This window comes from Pelophylax lessonae, assembly GCF_965119305.1.
Source record: "Pelophylax lessonae genome assembly, chromosome: 4".
Classification (NCBI taxonomy): domain Eukaryota; kingdom Metazoa; phylum Chordata; class Amphibia; order Anura; family Ranidae; genus Pelophylax; species Pelophylax lessonae.
Genome location: NC_138771.1, coordinates 596,283,101 through 596,302,031, shown reverse-complemented (window position 1 = coordinate 596,302,031; position 18,931 = coordinate 596,283,101). Strand labels below are relative to the sequence as shown.

Here is an 18,931-nt window from a genome sequence, read left to right as displayed (position 1 = left end):
TTTACAATCTTTGTATCAGTTTAGTGAGGGCTTTGTGTAAAAGTGGTCCGTTTCAACTGCCTTAGCAAGGCAACCACCTTTTACATTGGATCACAACCCGGCATTCAGGGACCCCACTGATTTAGACAGTTGGAGACCCTTTTTAGAACACTTTCTTCAGTGGGTTCTGCTTTATTCTGGCTGTAATTTCTTTCTTCCTTCCTTCCTTCCTGTTGAGGAACGTCCCTTTTGGTTCAACCGGTCATTATTATCATTCTTCCTTCCTTCCTGTTGAGGAACGTCCCTTTGGTTCAACCGGTCATTATTATCAAGGATGCTTATTGGAGGCAGGTGTACTCAACTTCCTCAGCAGAAGTGACTACTAGGTCATCTTTATCTGTCTCTGCTAAGATACATCCTTTTTGTATCAGCACACCCTCTGCTTCCAATTCGAGGCCTCTTAAGACTGCTTCTATATCTACCACAAGCCCTCCCCAGCATGAAGGGACAACCCATCTTTTGACCTTTGCAGATGCTTGAACCACCTTGGCGGTTCTAGCAGTGATGTCCCAGCATTTAAAAAAAAAAAAAAATTGTTACCTTTTCCCTTCCCCCATTGTTTTCAACGTCAAACTTCTGGGTTGTCAAAGCTACTGGTCAATCTTTACTGGGTACGCTCTGGACCAAGAATGTGCTTCTAAACACACTTATTTCAGAGGTCTTGGTTGTTGGCGGAAACTTAAAGTGGAGTTCCACCCTCAAAATTAACTTTTCCCTGTCCGCTTGCTCTAAATTACCTGAAAAACAATTGGGTAATTCAATTTTTTTTTATTCACTTACCTTGTTTTTAAAGAAAATATACTTACCTTACTTCCTCTTCCTCCCTCTGCGGCCGTGGCTTGCGCCGTCACTTTCTGCTTGCATTGACTCCTGGGAGATGAACATCATCGCTCCCAGGAATCAATGCGCCTGCACTGGCCCCGCTCGTCACTTCGATGCAGGCGCGTCATTCCCTGCTGAACAGCTTCTGGGCATGCCCAGAAGCTGTGCAGGGATGACGTGCCTGCACCGAAAGTGACGAGCGGGGCATTCTGGGACTCCGACGTCACCGAAGAGGACGCTCCGGCTTCAGCTGCCCGCACCTGAAATGGCAGCACTGGACAAGACATTTTCAAGGTAAATATTTATTCTAAAATGTAAGTGAAACAGGGGACAGTTCAGAGGCTATCGTTGCTTTAGGCTGCATTCACATGTCAGCTTATAATCGCGGGCAGAACCGCCGCGGTTCCGCCCGCGATTCGGAGATTTATTGCAAATCGCGGGACGCCTAGCGTTGCCCGTTGATTTGCAATAGCCCCCCAAACGCCGAGCGATGTTGCCGCGATTTACGCCCGCCGAATCGCGGCAACATCGCGCAAACAAAATCGCGGGACGCAATACGCTCCAAAAAAGTACAAGAGCTTCTTTGGAGCGTATGGCGTCCCGCGATTTTGTTTGCGCGATGTTGCCGCGATTCGGCGGGCGTAAATCGCGGCAACATCGCTCGGCGTTTGGGGGGCTATTGCAAATCAACGGGCAACGCTAGGCGTCCCGCGATTTGCAATAAATCTCCGAATCGCGGGCGGAACCGCGGCGGTTCTGCCCGCGATTATAAGCTGACGTGAATGCAGCCTAAATTCACTACCCCTGACTGTCCGGGGGGGGGGGATTTTTTATCTAAAAAAAAATTTTCAGGGTGGAACTCTGCTTTTAATTTATCTTTCAATTCATTTTTAAGAAACCTTTGCCTTTCCATTCTCTGATTAACAGAGGTAAGGAATCTCCTATGTGAGTACCCCCCTTCTCCAGTCTGCTTAGATTTTGTCATGGACGTGTCCTGGACGGTAAAAGGAGAAGCAGCACAGAGATCATCCCCCGCTCTTCTCGGTGTGCGGCTGGTCAGCACATGAACTGATTGCCATTTTCCGCTCACTCTTCAGCTCTGCTGTGCAGGGGACTGTAAGAGGATATCTGGTCAAATTTGGGAACATACACTGCATGCATTTAGAAATTACATTTAGTTTTAGTTTTTTTGTGCCTGCTACATCCTAGGGGTGAGCTTTACAGGCTAACAAAGCCCTAAATTGATATTTTAGCTTATTGTGCTGCTTGCAAACTCGAAATACATGCTAGATTTTTACCCTGCTCCCAGTGGCAAAATATTCCCTCCAGGATTCCCAGTTTAATTTAACTGCTGCAACAATTACAAAGCCAAATGGTGGCATCACCCTTCTCTAATTCATTTTTTTTTTTTTCTTACATTGCAAAATAAGAAAGCAATTGGGAAGTGATCTTTGTAATGAGCTTGAGAAAGGATACAGACACATGTTGTGGGAAAAGGGAAAACACTACTGAATGGAGCTGGCTGACTTTGTAGAGCAGCCCATACACGAGTCAGTTTTTCTTTTGCTCAGCCAAGGGGTTGAACAAAAAGACTAATTTCCCCCCCCCTCCACATTAAATCCTCCTCGCTGAGTTATTGTATTCTGACAGTGGGGAGATTTCAGAATACACTGATTAGCATTGCAGGCTATAGCCAGCGGCACTGATCGAGCAGGGAAAACCCAACAAGGATGGTTGTACAAAAGTTGATCGGTGGATGTAAACCCTCCCTGCCCATACATGGATAACAAAATTTGTCTGATTCCTGCTGACCTGGGTGAATTTCAATCCATGCATGGCCGGCCCGAGTCTCAGTAGTTCGGTTTGTTAATTGACAGACATATGTAAAGGTGGTGGTGGTGTTTTTTTATTTTTTTTATTAATTTTTTTATTTTAATATATCGAGGTAGAAAATAGTTAGAACCCCTGTCAGGCTTGTATTGGTTGTTTAGAAATCCATCCTGCATGAACACCTCAGTCACCTGTGTGTAATCAAACAGTATTAGGCCTCCAGGGACTCTGCAAAAACTAAAGTCCAAAAGTGTCACCGTTATAAACTTTCATTAAAGCAATAAAAGATGATGCTGCAAGATACCAGATTTTGTTTAGTTTTTTTCTTTGTCCTCCAGGCTTCTGGGACTTTCCATTCTCTTGCTATGATTTAACGCGTTTCACAGAAGAGCTTTCTCTTTTTTTTCTCCATCCCAGGTATGACCCTGAAAAGGATGAGTGGCAGCTCGTAGCTCCAATGAAGACACGTCGGATTGGAGTGGGTGTGGCAGTCCTCAATCGGCTCCTTTATGCAGTGGGTGGCTTTGATGGGACGAATAGACTGAACTCAGCCGAATGCTATTACCCTGAAACAGATGAGTGGCGGGATATTGCGGCTATGAATGTTGTACGCAGCGGTGCAGGTAAGTGCTGAGTAATGCTCTTCTCCCATCTTCCCATTTGATGAGGGAAAGCTCTAACTTACACCACTGATCTTTTCAGTAATGTGAAAGGGTGGTCTTCTCCCACTGACCCCCAATGTAAGGGGGCTTCCCTCACTAACCAATGGGAGAGACAGCTCCCAATTGCCACCAATGCAAGTGAGCACCTCTCTACTAACCCCAATGTAAGTGGGCACTTCCCACTACCAAAGTAATGAAAACACTACAATGGCTACCAGTGTAAATGACCATACATTGACCCCCAATGTAAAGGTGCACTTTTCCACTGACCACACAGGAACCACTTCAATTTTCATGCTCTGAGTTTCTTTTTTGGCCATTGTTTTTATTGTGTTTTTTTTTTTTTCATTTTTATTATTCGTATTAAAAATGTTTTATATACAGCGTGACCAGACAGAAGAAAAAAGCGAATATAATTCTAGCATACATCACTAGAGGGATCCTAACCAGCTGGAGGAAGGATGGTCTGATTCCCCTATATAGATCTTTAGTGAGACTTTACTTAGAATAGTGTGTCCAGTTCTGGACACCTCCCTTACAAAAAAGATATTGATACAATAGAACAAGTCCAGAGACGATAGATGAAACCTATCAGAAGAGACCTCAGGATTTTCAATATGAAGCCAAGATCAAGAACACGAAGACATGACGTCAAATTAGCAGGAGGAAAGTTCAAAACAAATTTTATAAAGTCATTTTTTTACTCTGCGTTCTTGCGGCCCGTGTTTGCGCATGCACAGCAGCCCATTCATCTGAATGAACTGCCGTGCCTGCATTTCCTGCAAAAAAAATGTGCCTGCACCTTCTTAAAAAATGTGGCTGCAGGCAAATCACATGCTGCTTTTGTAGCATATGATTTACCTGCTGTTCCTGTACCGACAAAGGCGCTGCAGATTGAGATGCTTGGGGTGCCATTAAGAATGAATGGCAGCCCCGGGCATCTCTGCAGAGCAGCGCATTTTTTCTGCAAGTAGTTGCAGGTGCGGTAATAGCTGCGATTCCTGCACCTGCAGCCATCTGCATAGATGTGAACCAAGCGTTACTGAAAGGGTAGTTGATGCTTGGAGTAGGACAACAATAAATTACTTCAAAGATGCTTGGGACAAATATAGATCTACACTCTACACTCAAAATTGTTAAAAACATGTTTAACCACTTCCATATCCGGCACTTTCTCCCTCTTCCTGCCCAGGCCAATTTCCAGCCTTCAGTGCTGTCGCACTTTGATTGACAATTTGGTGGTCATGCAACACTGCACACAAATTACATTTTTTTTAACTTTTTTTTTTTTTTTAAACAGATAAAGCTTTCTTTGGTGGTATTTTATCACCAGTGGGTTTTTATTTTTTGCGAAAAAAGTCCGAAAAATTTGAAGAATCTGTTGTAAAAGTTTGCAAATAAGTAATTTGTTTTTCTTCACTGACGTGCACTGAGGAGGCTGCACCAATGGATCCTGGTGAGGCTGCACTGAGATATGCAGCACTGATTTTCAGTGTAAATGCCCCTGTCACCACAGGAAAGCCGGTTATCGGCTTTCATTTCTTCAGACACTGACAGCGCTGAGTAAAGGAAATGCAGATAATCGGCATTTGTTTACATGTGATCAGCTGTGACTGGACAGAGCTGATCACATAGTAAAAAGCCTACATCATTGGTTCTTTACCGCGATCAGACTCAGCGCACTACCGATCACATCGCTGCACGCCAAGAATGGAAGGACATCATATGACATCCTCCCAGAACAAGAGCGATCCTGCCCGACCGTCATTTTTACAATACAGTAGGTGGGAAGCAGTTAGGTTTAAAGAAAAATAGACAGGCCCAGTGGTCCACGTCTTGGACTTTTTTTTTTTTTTTCCTTTCTACAGTCACGTTTCTATGTTGCTATGTTTATAAACCTATACAAAAAAAGAAAAAAAAGAACCACCTTAACCCTGGGGGGGGGGGGGGGGTACAGCCCACCGGTAAGGTGATACAGTGGTTATATAATGGCAAACAAGGCTTTCAATATAGGGCTAGAAAATGTAATTTATTGTCAATAAAGAGTAAATCCACATATCAAAAATACTCCGTGTTACTACTACACGGTACCATCACACCACATTCCCATCACCAAGTGAATTAAAAACAATGTCACTAATAAACGTCCAGATGTCTTGTCATATACAGTGGGGAAAATAATTATTTGATCCCCTGCTAATTTTTTAATTTTTCCCACTTACAAAGAAATGAAGGGTCTATAATTTTTATCATCAGTGTATTTTAAATAATAGATACAGAATATCAACCAAAAATCCAGGAAAAAAAAGACAAAACAAATGCTGTAAATTAAGTTGCAGTTCAGTGGGCAAAATAAGTATTTGATCCCCAAGCAAAACATGACTTAGTAGTTGGTGGAGAAACCCTTGTTGGCAAGCAGAGAGGTAAGACGTTTCTTGTAGGTGGTGACCAGGTTTGCACACATCTCAGGAGGGGTTTTGGTCCACTCTTCTTTACAGATCTTCTCTAAATCCTTAAGGTTTTTTGGCTGTTCTTTGGCAACTTGAAGTTTCAGCTCCCTCCATACATTTTTTTTTACAGTATTAAGGTCTAGAGACAGACTAGGCCACTGTATGACCTTAATGTGCTTCTTCTTGAGCCACTCCTTTGTTGCCTTGGCGGTATGGTTTGGGTCTTAGCCATGCTGGAAAACCCATCCACGACCCATCTTCAGTGTTCTGGCTGAGGGAAGAAGGTTCTCATCCAAGATTTTACAATACATGGCCCCGTCCATTGGCCCCTCAATGCAGCAAAGTCGGCCTGTACCTTTAGCAGATAAACAACCCCAAAGCATTGTGTTTCCACTTCTGTGCTTGACTGTAGGGATGGTGTTCTTAGGGCCATAGTCAGCATTTTTCTTCCTCCAAACACGGCGAGTTCACGGCAATTTCCAGTGCCCGACACCTTCCAAACTATGCACTCACCTCCATTACTGACCTTAAACAGGTCAATGTGCATTTTCCCCTTTAAGGGGCTAAAGAAACCTCTGCGATTCTCCTGCGATGATCCTTATCAGTAGTACTCGTAAAGAAATCAGAAAACTGACATAGTGCTGAACCGTTTAAAACTACTTTAATAAAAACCATAAGAAATGACAGCTCCCATTTTCCAGTGCACTAACTCTGGTGCACTCAGATGGCATGCATGGCACAATAAGGATCGCTTGGCTTTAGTAATGGCAACCACTAAACTGGGTGCAATCTTCCTTTTGAGAGCGCACTGAAATCACCAGGCCCTGCCCCACTAGTTTTGTCACACTCCATGTGACTTTATCAAGCAGAATAGGGGCCCAATGACATACTAGGTGCTTTTATAGTAGGTTATAATTTAAAATTCATCTGGGTGCCATTTTATTGTAGCCCGCATGTTTCTCATGGAGAACCATTTTCTTGTGGACCAACTGAGCTTGTGAAGTAAATGATTAAAAATTATCCGGGCACCATAGTGTTGTAGCCTGCCATGGGCTCTCAGAGGGAAATGCGGGCGCACATTTACTTGTGGCACCCCCCCACCAACCACTTATAGTATGGTAAAGGAAGGTGATAATAACACCTAATGGCAGCTAGCATACTACTGCTCATTACAGAATCCCATAGCATAAAACGGATAAAAGCAAAGGGGGGAGGGACCCCAATAAATCTAAAAATGACAACATACCAAGTATACTTAAAGTGTGGTAACGCACAGGGATGTAAATTACATGCATTGTTTATAATAGCGCCATCTTGTGTTCACAGATATAAGTGCGGGATAAATAAAAAACATTACTGTACTACTAAAACAAACCTAATTCCTTCCTCTCTCTCTCTCGTTCTCTCTATCTCTCTCTCTCGTTCTCTCTATCTCTCTCTCTCTCTCTCTCGTTCTCTCTCTCTCTCGTTCTCTCTCTCTCTCTCTCGTTCTCTCTCTCTCTCTCGTTCTCTCTCTCGTTCTCTCTCTCTCTCTCTCTCTCTCTCTCGTTCTCTCTCTCTCTCTCTCTCTCGCGCGCGCGCGCGCGCGCGCTCTCTCTCTCTCTCTCTCTCTCTCTCTCTCTCGCGCTCTCTCTCTCGCTCTCTCTCTCTCTCTCTCTCGCTCTCTCTCGTTCTCTCGCTCTCTCTCGTTCTCTCGCGCTCTCTCTCTCTCTCGTTTTCTCTCTCTCTCGTTCTCTCTCTCTCGTTCTCTCTCTCTCGTTCTCTCTCGTTCTCTCTCTCTCGTTCTCTCTCGTTCTCTCTCTCGTTCTCTCTCTCGTTCTCTCTCTCGTTCTCTCTCTCGTTCTCTCTCGTTCACTCGTTCTCTCTCGTTCACTCGTTCTCTCTCGTTCACTCTCTCTCTCTCTCGTTCACTCTCTCTCTCTCTCTCTCGTTCACTCTCTCTCTCTCTCTCTCGTTCACTCTCTCTCTCTCTCTCGTTCACTCTCTCTCTCTCTCTCTCGTTCACTCTCTCTCTCTCTCTCTCGTTCACTCTCTCTCTCTTGTTCACTCTCTCTCTCTCTCTCGTTCTCTTATCTCCTATCTATCCCATAATATATGTATAGGCCATCTAGTATAGTATATAAGTGTATGTTTCAATAGGCATCAATCTGATAGAGAATAGTAATCGTATACTAAATGAATCATATGGGAAGGGATGAAGAATTAAAATTGTTGGAACTGGAAGAGGGTAAATAAATAGAAGATAAATGCAGTAATTACTTAAATACCTATAAATATCTATAGGGGTATTTCCATATACTCCCTCCCTCTATTGGGCTAATGGGTATATCTTCATCCCCGGTAGGGCCTGAGGATATAGCAATGCTGGGGGGGCATATGGTCAATGTGCTAATTTTTATTGGTCACGATTGGACTGAACAGCACACTGTGGTAGTGGTCAGGGATAATCGAAAAGCAAGATATGGATGTACAGCAATAGCAAATTGCGCTGAACTCCAACTTGGAGGACACCAGTATCACAGACAGTTATGCCTCGTTTCCACTGAGCGGAACGGTTCGGGTCGGTACAGTTTGGAAGGGTTAGAATGGTCCGGTCTATTCAGGTGAGCGTTTCCACTGCAAGTCGGGCCACCAGGGACCATGTGGGGTTTACACCAAATGAGGGGTTTGTTTTGCTCTTTCATTTGACGTGAGCATTGATGGTTTCCTGTCCGCCAATCAGAGGACTCTATCGTGTGACGCCAGTAGCTCCGCCCTAACCGTACCGTACCATTTCCTATGGCCCTACATCTGAAGCAGGACCAGGAATGGTGCGGTTTGGTTCGGTTGTATGGGCCACTTTCATAATGGAAACACTCAAATTAGCGTACCGTACCGAACCGACCCGAACCGATCCGCTCAATGGAAACGAGGCATTAGTAACCTGTGTTATATGGCAATTCAAATGGCATGTCAAGTAAAATACCCCAGCATCCTATCATCAGCTACTCACTGGTATCAGCAGTGCTAAACAGCCTGATACTACAGCCTTCCTACAGATCCACAAGGAGATACGGGTTGTCACTGCTTAGAATCTAAATATCCAGTTTATATGGAGCGAGAAGATCTTATCTCTCCCTCATGGATTCACCTTTATTGAGATGCCGCTGCAACAATTGCATTAATCGCCTGATGGAATCCACTGCTTTCTTGCTCTAGCTCCAATCACATGCAGGTCAGCCTTCGATTACCAGGAACTGCCGCGGGAACACTCGCAAAAGCGTGGTTCAGTGAATCTCCCACTCGGTTAAAAAGCCAGAGGGGGGCATGGTCTTCCAGACGTCACGTCACGTCTCTACATCTGCCCATTACAGCTTGAAGGATATTTTCTTCCACCCTTTTTTTATCCACCCTTTTGACCCATGTTTTGTGCTTTTTATGGGGACATAGCCTTTGACCCCCTGGGGCCTATATGTGCCATAGATTCTAGCCTTTACATTTTTGGTACTAAATATGGGCGATTGTCTGCGGTTGGATTGCATGACACGTATGAGAAGACGTCCGGATATTTATTAGTAACATTGTTTTTAATTCCCTTGATGGGGTTGTGGTGTGATAGTACCGTGAAGTAGTAAAATTAAGTATTTTTGATATCATCCTCTTCTTTCTTCCTCCCCCCTCCTCCTTCCTTCCTTCTTCTTCCTTTCTTTTTTTTTTTTTTTTTTTTTTGATATTTGACAATAAATGTATTTCTGTAGCCCTATATTGAAAGCCATGTTTGCCATTATATAACCGCTGTGTCACCTTACTGGTGGGCTGTACCCCCATATTTAGGCTTTTGGCTTTTGGCTATGGGACAGGAAGTGAAGGAAAATCTCCTCAATGAGAGACGGAAGGAAAAAAAGGTTATAGCCTCCCCTTCCTCTATCCAAAATGGCCAAAACCCTTTTGCTTTTAGTTGCACTTTAATGAAAAATGATTTTCAGAAGATTTTATAGAAAATTCTTTGGACATGTTCTAGTAAGTGGTATATTGGACTACTCTGATGGTAGCAGTTTTAGCCTGATGGGTTGTATGTCTGAACAGTAGAGGGCTTTCAGAATTGCCAGCTTATTCCAAATGGTCTTTTTATAACCTTTCAAGTTAAATGGTCATGTATCGAGATAAATCTTCCAGCAAGTGGAAGAATCTGTCCAACCAACCAGTCCTTGGCAGTTTTTGTGGATATCTTTACCTTAATACCGGTTTTACATTTACAGGGGCCTGTGCTCTAGACACCAGCGTGTATGCCATGGGGGGTTATGATGGTAGAGACCAGCTGAACAGTGTGGAGAAATACGATGTGGAGAAAAACTCTTGGACCTTCGTGGCGCCTATGTCACACCGCAGAAGCGCACTTGGAGTCACCGTTCACCAGGGAAAGATCTATGTATTAGGTAACAGACTGTAAACCTGTGCATGCCTGCTTTTTGTGCATTTAGCTCAATTTACCCTTTTACATGAACATTTACACTGAACACTGATAGGACAATTGTAAGAGAAAGCTGTACTTTCAACACACACTTGGCCTCCGCGATTTTACCCCTCTTCATGACCAGGCCATTTTTTGCTATTTTACACTGACAATTGTGCAGTAGTGCAACACTGTACCCAAATTAAATTCATACTTTTTATACTATATTTCTATATTTTTTCACACAAACAGAGCTTTCTTTTGGTGACATTTGATTACCACAGTGGTTTTTTATTCTAGAAATGAAAAATGATCGAAAATGTAGAAAAAAAAAACTATTTTTACTTTTTTGCTATAAAATATATAATACATTTTAAAAAATCTAATTTCTTAATGAATTTAGGCCAAAATGTTTTCTTGTACATGTCTTTGGTACAAAAAAAATCCCAATAGGTGTATATTTGATTTGCGTGAAAGTTATAGCATCTACAAACTATGGTGTGTGTATGTATGTGTGTATATGTGTGTATGTGTGTGTATGTATATATATATATATATATATATATATATATATATATAATAATTGTGTGTATGTGTATATATAATGTGTGTGTGTGTGTATATATGTATGTATATATATATATATATATATATATATATATATATATATATATATATATATATATATATATATATATATATATATATATATGTATGTGTATATATAATGTGTGTGTGTGTGTGTGTGTGTATATGTATATATATATATATATATATATATATATATATATATATATATATATATATATATATATATATATATATATATATATATATATATATATATAGGAACTTTTATTCTATACTAGTAATGGCGGGAATGGGTGAATTCTAGTGGGACTTTGATATTGCAGCAGGCAATCTAATCTACACTGTCACTGACCTCAATAGTGGAACTAATACAGTGATCAGTGCTAATACTATACACTGCCACTGTACTAATGACACTGGCTGAGAAGGGGGGTTAACATCTAGGGCGATCATGGGGTTAACTGTGTCCCTAACAATGTGTAGTGTGTGTAATATGTGCTGCTTTTATGAAATGATCTTGTTGTGTTTTTTCACTGCTTTGCAGGGAATAGAAAAGAAAAACCAGCAAGATTATTTGTCAGAGTACAAAGCTCTGTTTTGTCCATGAAGGACAGGGCCAATCAGCGGGCAGTTAATCATTGGCTGGCATCCGCTGATCAGCTTTTGCTGTAACGAATCACAGCACAGGTAGGACTGCGCCTTACCTGGAAGCATTGATCACGTACCAGAAACGTGTTCCAGCGCACAGCGGCCACCCTGTGGAGGTAGATGTAGGTGGGGCAGTCGCTAAAGAGGGAAAATACTTTGCAACCGGTACAAACACCTACCTATAGCAATTTACAAAACCCTCTTGTTATGGCTGAATCTCCTATTGGCCAGTGTGGTTACCCATCATGGTGTGTGTGGGGTGACCGGACTTTGAAGGTAGCTCTAACTCTATTTGGAAGTGTTGGAGCTTTGCCTGTCAATAACCCAAGAATTGGGCCATGACAAGAAGGTTTATAAGGTACGGGGTCTTAACACCTGCTGCAGTTTCTTTAAAGTGGTTGTAAACCCACTTTAATGACTTTTACCTATAGGTAAGCCTAAATTAACCACTTGCCGACCGCCCACAGTATATTTACTGCGGCAGTCAGCCCCTCCTGGGCAAAGCGACGTAGTACTAGGAGCCTGTAAGGTGCGAGCGCGCGCCGTCCTTTCTCGTTCACGGCCATCCCCGCGCGAGTGACCGGCGGCTCCGATGTCCGCTGGTCACTCGCGATCTCCCGCTGGAGAGGGAGAAAGGCAGGTGGCTAATGTAAACAAAGCCGCCTGTCATTCTCCCTGGTGTAACTGCAGAGATCATACGATCCTGCTAGGTAGGATCGTATGTCTCTGTGGTTACATCACTAGCCACGCCCCTTGACAGTTAGAATCACGCCCCTAGGGACACACTTTTAGCTCCTTGATCACTAATAAAGTTAACCCCTTCCCTGCCAGTGTCATTTTTACAGTAACCGTGCATATATATAGCACTGATTACTGTAGTAATGTCACTGGTACCCCCAAAAGTGTCAAATGTTAGTCAGGGGTCCGATCTGTCCGCCGCAATGTCGCAGTCCCGCAAAAAAAATAGCAGATCGCCGCCATTACTAGTTGAAAAAAAAAAAACCACTAAAAATGACATAAATCTTTCCCGTAGTTAGTAAACGCAATAACTTTTGCACAAACCAATCAAAATACGCTTATTGCAATTTTTTACCAAAAATATGTAGCAGAAAACAAATTGGCCTAAAATTTTATAAAATTTTGATTTTTTTTTTTTTTTTTTGGGGGAATTTCATATAAAAAAATTTGAAAAATATTATTTTTTCAAAATTGCCGCTCTTTTTTTGTTTATAGCGCAAAAAATAAAAATCGCACAGGTGATCAAATACCACCAAAAGAAAGCTCTGTTTGTGGGGAAAAAAGGACGTAAATTTAATTTGGGTACAGCATCGCACGACCGCGCAATTGTCTGTTAAAGTCACGCAGTGCCGAATCGCAAAATGGGCCCTGTCTTTGAGCAGCCAAATCCTCCGGGGCTTAAGTGGTTAAGGCTTACCTATAGGTGCTGTAAATATCTCCTAAACTTGCACCGTTTAGGAGATATTTACATTGCATGCAGCCGATGACGTCATCGGCGCATGTGCTCTGAAGAAACGGCTGCATGTGCATGCGCGGGACTGACGTCACACGGCTCCGGCTAGTAATACAGCCACAGTCCGCAGACCCAGAAGGAAGACGGGTGGACATAAATGTGGCCGGCAGCAGGGACAACGCGGGATTTGTTGCAGGTAAGTGTCACATAATGTGCTAGTATGTGATGCATACTAGCACATTATGCATTTACTTTGCAGTGGGAAAAAAGAAAATACATAGTTAAGAGTTTACTTCCTCTTTAGGGGGACTTTGTCATGAGAGAATAATAGTAGAAATTGTTGAACTCTCTTTTCAAGAATGCTAGTTCTCAGGCAGTCATGCTGATGTTTGAAAGCCCAGTAATGATATTGAGATTTAAATCCATCGGTTTACCTATCTTACAGGTGGATATGACGGGACCACATTTTTGGACAGTGTGGAATGTTATGATCCCGATCAGGATTCATGGACAGAAGTGACACAAATGTTGTCAGGACGAAGCGGTGTAGGTGTGGCGGTCACCATGGAGCCTTGCCGCAGAAATCCGTGTGAGGGAATCCTACCTGAGAAGCAGGAGGGGAAACCACCTGAAAAACAGCGAGAGAATTGCTTCTTCTCCTCGCTCTGCAAGAAATGACGTATGACGAAACTTGTCTGAAGCAGCGCAGTATTACAGAGATGAACTGGCTCATTTTTTCACTATGAAAATAATGCCTTTACAGGAACCATTATAAACTAAGGAAAGATCTAGTGCCATGGAAATGTAATATACCTACTCTTGCTAACAAGGACACTATTGAATAAAATATACATTACTGGCAGCTTTTTATGCTTGCCATTAAAATTGTATACATTTTTATTAATATAAATTCAAAGATCTTTTTATTGTAAACTTGTGAATTTGGCCGCATTAGTAGGTAGAAATTGAATTAACTAATTCTCGGGGGGGGGGGGGGGGTTGGAACCTATAAATAGAATATAAAGTGCAATCTTTTATTTTTCTATTGTTTGACATGCTGCTTTATTGTGAATTTTGTGTTTTTTTTTCCTTTAAAAAAAACAATGAATAACTATTTTTTATTCTAGAAGGCAAATTTAAGTTTTAGCTGAAAAGGGCAAAACGTTAAGTAATAAACTAGCTGTCATTTTGCTTTTTAGCTTGTAGAAAGGTTTTTACTGCTCCTTTTGGACCAAATGCCAAATGTTTGCATTGTCCTGTGACCAGCTCCTTCCTTGTAACTTATGTCACTCAGATTGATGGCAGCTGGTAGGGCATGGCAAGTCTGGAGAAGACCAGGCTGTCCATCCCTCTCTGCAAAGTTGATTTGTCATGTAAAAATAAGCTGGAAAGCCTAAAAATGAAAACTAATGCAGCCATCAGATCTGGTAAGTTGGCAATATAATAAATGTTTGCTTTTGGGCTTAATACTGCTTTACGGCTTGATACAGTTTTAATTCTCTGGTTCCTGGCCCATATTTATAATGAAATGTCAGCAAAATACTATTAGAGCACAATCTGCCCATGGGATTAATGAATCCTGGTAGTCGGCCCATTAAACTACTGAGTCACACGAGTCTGCCAGAGACTTCACTAGAGACCAACCACATCTCTAGCACAGGGCAGGCCTTTGCTAGATCCCCCCCCCCCCCAAATAAAAAGGCCTCTATCTCTTGAGCATACGAGAAGTGAGACTTCCTGGCTCTGCCCTGACTGCTTTGAAGTGTCGCCATCCCTTACTAGGGCGAGACCCCTTTTGTAGTGGCCAAGGCTGAGAACACAGGTTCCCAGAGATGAGAGGGTAAGAGACTGCCTCTCTAAGACCTTCTCCTTTCTGTAATATATTTATGCAGTGTATAGATGTACAGATGTATAGGATTAAAAAGAAATAAAAATGTGATTTTGTGTTGGGCAATAATTCTGCCCCCAATTCAATGTGTGTGTATATAGGTACACTTTCTGTACCACAAATATATTATACAGTTCTTACCTTCACTTGTAATTTAACATGGTTTTCAATATAAAGCTGTCATTCAATGAAATGCCTCATTTTTGTTTGTATACGCCTGTGTTTCTCAAACCGTTTTCAGTCAAGGCCCCCTTTGTGCAGAATTTCAATCTCAAGGTACCCTATTCTAAAATGTAGGGGGAAAAAATGTAGAAAAATATAAATAGTTTTACATAACACAGAAAGATTCACACATGTAGGACCCCCAATATTAGAGGTTATTTATTCTTCCAAAGCAAATACACCTTTTTTACTCTGGTACTGACTAGTATTCTATTGTTTCTCTTCTCCTTCAGTTTCTCTCCCTCACTCATTTATCTTGACCGCAGTGCTGACAAAGTGGGGCAGGAGAGGGGCAAACAAGGATGCCGTGCAGGCGCTTGACGTCCTCCTTATCAGCCGATGACCTCCATTGGTTTTTAGGTCGCAGCGGCTAGAAGGTTTGCAATGGTGCACAATGAAAGCCTGTGGCAGGCTTCATCCCCCCCCCCCCTCCCCCTGCTGGCTTGTATACACTTTTTGAGCAATTTTAGGTATTTTTGCCAAGGTACCCCTGATGAGACCTGAAGGTACCCTGGATGAAAAAAGCTCCTGGAGATTTTACCCCCTTCATGACCAGGTCATTTTTTGCTGTTAAGCACTGCACTAATTTAACTGGCAATTGTGCGGTCATGCAATACTGTACACAAAATTTATATTTCTCTGTCGCTCATTGACAGACGTAGTCTTCTTGATTCACAAGAACTGGGTTATGTTGTCTCCGCAGGAGCAGGACTAGGCAGAAAGAAAAAACGTTCTGGCTCCACCTTAGGGGCAGTCCCTGAGGGTATATCCTCCCTCTCTCTGCTACAAGGCATCAGTTTTTTTCTGTCTAGTCAGGAGTAAGGACCTAAGTTCCTTGCTGGGATCTTTTTGGTCCTGGCAAGATTTTTTCTTTAGAAAAAATATTTTTTAGGTAGTTTTCTCCAGTGTTTTTTTCCTGTGAGATCTTCAAGCAAATACGCCGGACTGGGCCACACTAGTGATCACCCCAGCCGGCCTACGAGCGCGCGCAGACCATTGCATTGCGCTTGGTCGGCCGCGACACATTTAAGTAAGTATGCGGGGCCGGGCGACGGGCTGGATGTTGAGATCCAGTGGTCACCCCGGTTTCTGCCTACGAGCGCGTGCAGACCAGAGCTCCGCGCTGGGTCGGCCGCGACGGAGTCCCATTGGAGGGACTGACCTTGCGAGTTAAAAGTCTCGCTTGGACACCAGGAACCAGAGAGTCGAGGCGTCCGGAGTGGTCCACAACCCCCCACCCTGGTGGAGAGGGTATTGTGAAGAGAGGGTGCCTGTCGGTTCGGTATGGTGAGTAAACGTTCCCTTTTTTCCTCGTTATGAGGCAGTATGAATTATGGGCCCCTCCATACATGGTCAGTATCTGTCTGACACTAAAAGTCCCCCTTGTAAATACAGCATGTGTTTGGTGGGAAGTGGACTTGGTTTGAGAGCTAACACTCTACCCAGCAGACTGTAGTATTACAGCAGACATAGGAGGTATAATTCTACCTTAATTGTAGTGCACCTCCTGCAGATCGATAAACCGCCATTTAGCAGAGATGCAGGTGGATGTGCTGGGAAAAACGATTTCGGCGGTCCGCCGCCATTTTTCCGTAGACCGGGTGCATGAATGTCCTCAGGTCACGCCGGCCGCCATGTTTTTGGAGTCTATTGTCTCCTGTATGGGGGCGGCTATGTTTGATGAGCCCAGCTACCTCGTGGAGAGCTAGGAACGCCGGAAGGCGTACATAGGGGGCGGAGCCACGTCCTTCTACCCGGGAAAACGAACACAGATCTTTCCAGTCTGTAAAGACAGACGCTGACTGCAGTTGGTTGGAAACTTCTCTGCATCGGGTGGTGAGCCTTGGGGGTCTCTCTCTCTCTCTGTGGGGATCGAGAAGCAGGTACTCTGAGGGGCGCTATTGCGCTAGGGGGAGACACATAAAAAAAAAAAAGAGGTATTTTTTTTTTTATTAAAAAAAAAAAGTTTTTTGTTTTTTCTGGCAGAGGTGTCCTGAATTAACATGGACCCTGCCACTCATGTATCTCCACCGGATCCCCTCGAGGTGTCTGCAGGATCCTCCAGCACCCCACTGACGGTTGAATCGTTGTCAGCTGTTATGGAAACTTTTGTGTCCCGGGTGGAAGTGGCTTGTCAGGGACAGGGCGCAAGAAAGCGACCCCCGCCTAACCCCTTATTATCTGAAACTTCGGATTCAGAATCTGAGCCTATTTCTGCAGTTGCAGGTACTTCATCTGGGATTGGTGTCTCGGGTACTGTCTCTTCAGACAGTGAGGAGGATGTTTCGGCATCAGCCATAGCCCGAGAGGAAGCGTTGGTAAACGCACTCATTGTATCTGTTCAAGAAACCTTAAGATTACAGGGTATTCTGTCGGAAATAGCTGAAACTGAGATCCCTTTTGGGACTAAAAAACGCATCAAAGTGGCGAAGGTTTTTCCATTGCCCAAATGTTTTGGCAATCCAATCAAAGAAGAATGGAGTCTGCCAAAACGCACCGCTGCTATTTCTAAACGCATTAACAGGCGTTATCCGTTTGAGGAAACCCTCATTAAGAAATGGACAGAACCACCTGTGGTGGATTCACCAATTGCTAGATTGAATAAAGCCACGGTTATTCCTTTAGAAGACGCTCCGTCTTTTAAAGATCCAGTGGATCGCAAGATAGAAGCTATGTCTCGCACCATGTTTTCCTTGATTGGATCAGCTTTCAGACCAATAATTGCTATTGGTCTGGTTTCGCAGACTGTAACTGAATGGACCAAGTGGTTACGCCGGGACTTGGAAGAGGTCCCTCAGGCGGTATCAGATTTGTTGGAACAAATGATACAGGGGTTATAGTTTGTGTGTGATGCGGCGTTAGACGCCACTCCATTATTGGCGCGAGCATCAGTTTCAGCAGTGGTTCTCAGGCGTACACTGTGGCTAAAAGGTTGGTTAGCCGACCAAGGTTCCAAAAAAGCATTGGCTAATATCCCCTTTTTAGGAGAGCGTCTATTTGGAGCCAACTTAGATGAGATCATTAAGGATTTCACGGGTGGAAAGAGCACCTTTTTACCCCAAAATGTTAAGGGTAAAGGAACTCGTCAAAGACGAGGGCCTTCTTTCTCTGCTCACAAAAAGTTTTTTCGTCCCGCGGGTGAAAAAATTAAGTCCTCCAAAGCTCCTTCAGGAGGCTTCAGGGGACGTTGGTCGGGCAAGCAAAAGCCCGCCCCCTCCAGACCTGAAGATAAATCGTCCAAAGCCTGAAGGTGCGCCCCCACCCATAACTGGGGTGGGGGGACGTCTTCGCCGGTTCCCGGATCCATGGCTTTCCAGAATCCCGGACAAGTGGGTTTGCGAAGTCATAAGGTCAGGGTACAAGATCGAGTTTCGATCTCTCCCACCGGCGCGATTCTTCCCTTCCAATATCCGACTATCCCCGGATCGTCTAGAAGATCTGCGGAGAGCAGTCACGGATTTACTACAACAAGGAGTGGTAGTCCACGTTCCTTGGACAGAACGTTTTCAAGGGTTTTATTCAAACCTATTTACAATACCCAGGAAAGAGGGCAAAGTGCGTCCAATTCTGGACTTAAGGGCACTCAATTCCTTTCTCAACATAAGGAAATTCAAGATGGAATCCATTCGCACAGTAGCAGCCTTCCTGCATCCAGGGGATGTCCTAGCGTCCATAGACATCTAGGACGCCTATCTTCACATTCCCATTTTCGCAGGACATCAGCGGTTTCTACGCTTTTCCGTAGAAGAGAACCACTATCAGTTTGTGGCGTTACCTTTCGGTCTCGCCACAGCTCCTCTGGTCTTCACGAAGGTGTTGGCCCCAATGTCGGCACTACTGCGCCAAAGAGGCATATCGATTCTAGGTTACCTAGAC

The 18,931-nt window shown here is 43.6% G+C and overlaps 1 protein-coding gene across 1 annotated transcript in view; it reads left to right on the top strand.

The window, feature by feature from the left end:
* Positions 1 to 14,505, top strand: part of KEAP1 (kelch like ECH associated protein 1) — a 34,181-nt gene extending 19,676 nt beyond the window's left edge. Inside the window, exons 3-5 of the mRNA XM_082253299.1 lie at positions 3,109 to 3,314; positions 10,042 to 10,218; positions 13,391 to 14,505. Coding sequence (XP_082109425.1) covers positions 3,109 to 3,314; positions 10,042 to 10,218; positions 13,391 to 13,623 — 616 coding nt within the window. The 3' untranslated portion in view covers positions 13,624 to 14,505. The remainder of the gene's footprint in view (positions 1 to 3,108; positions 3,315 to 10,041; positions 10,219 to 13,390) is intronic.
* The last annotated feature ends 4,426 nt before the right edge of the window (positions 14,506 to 18,931 follow it).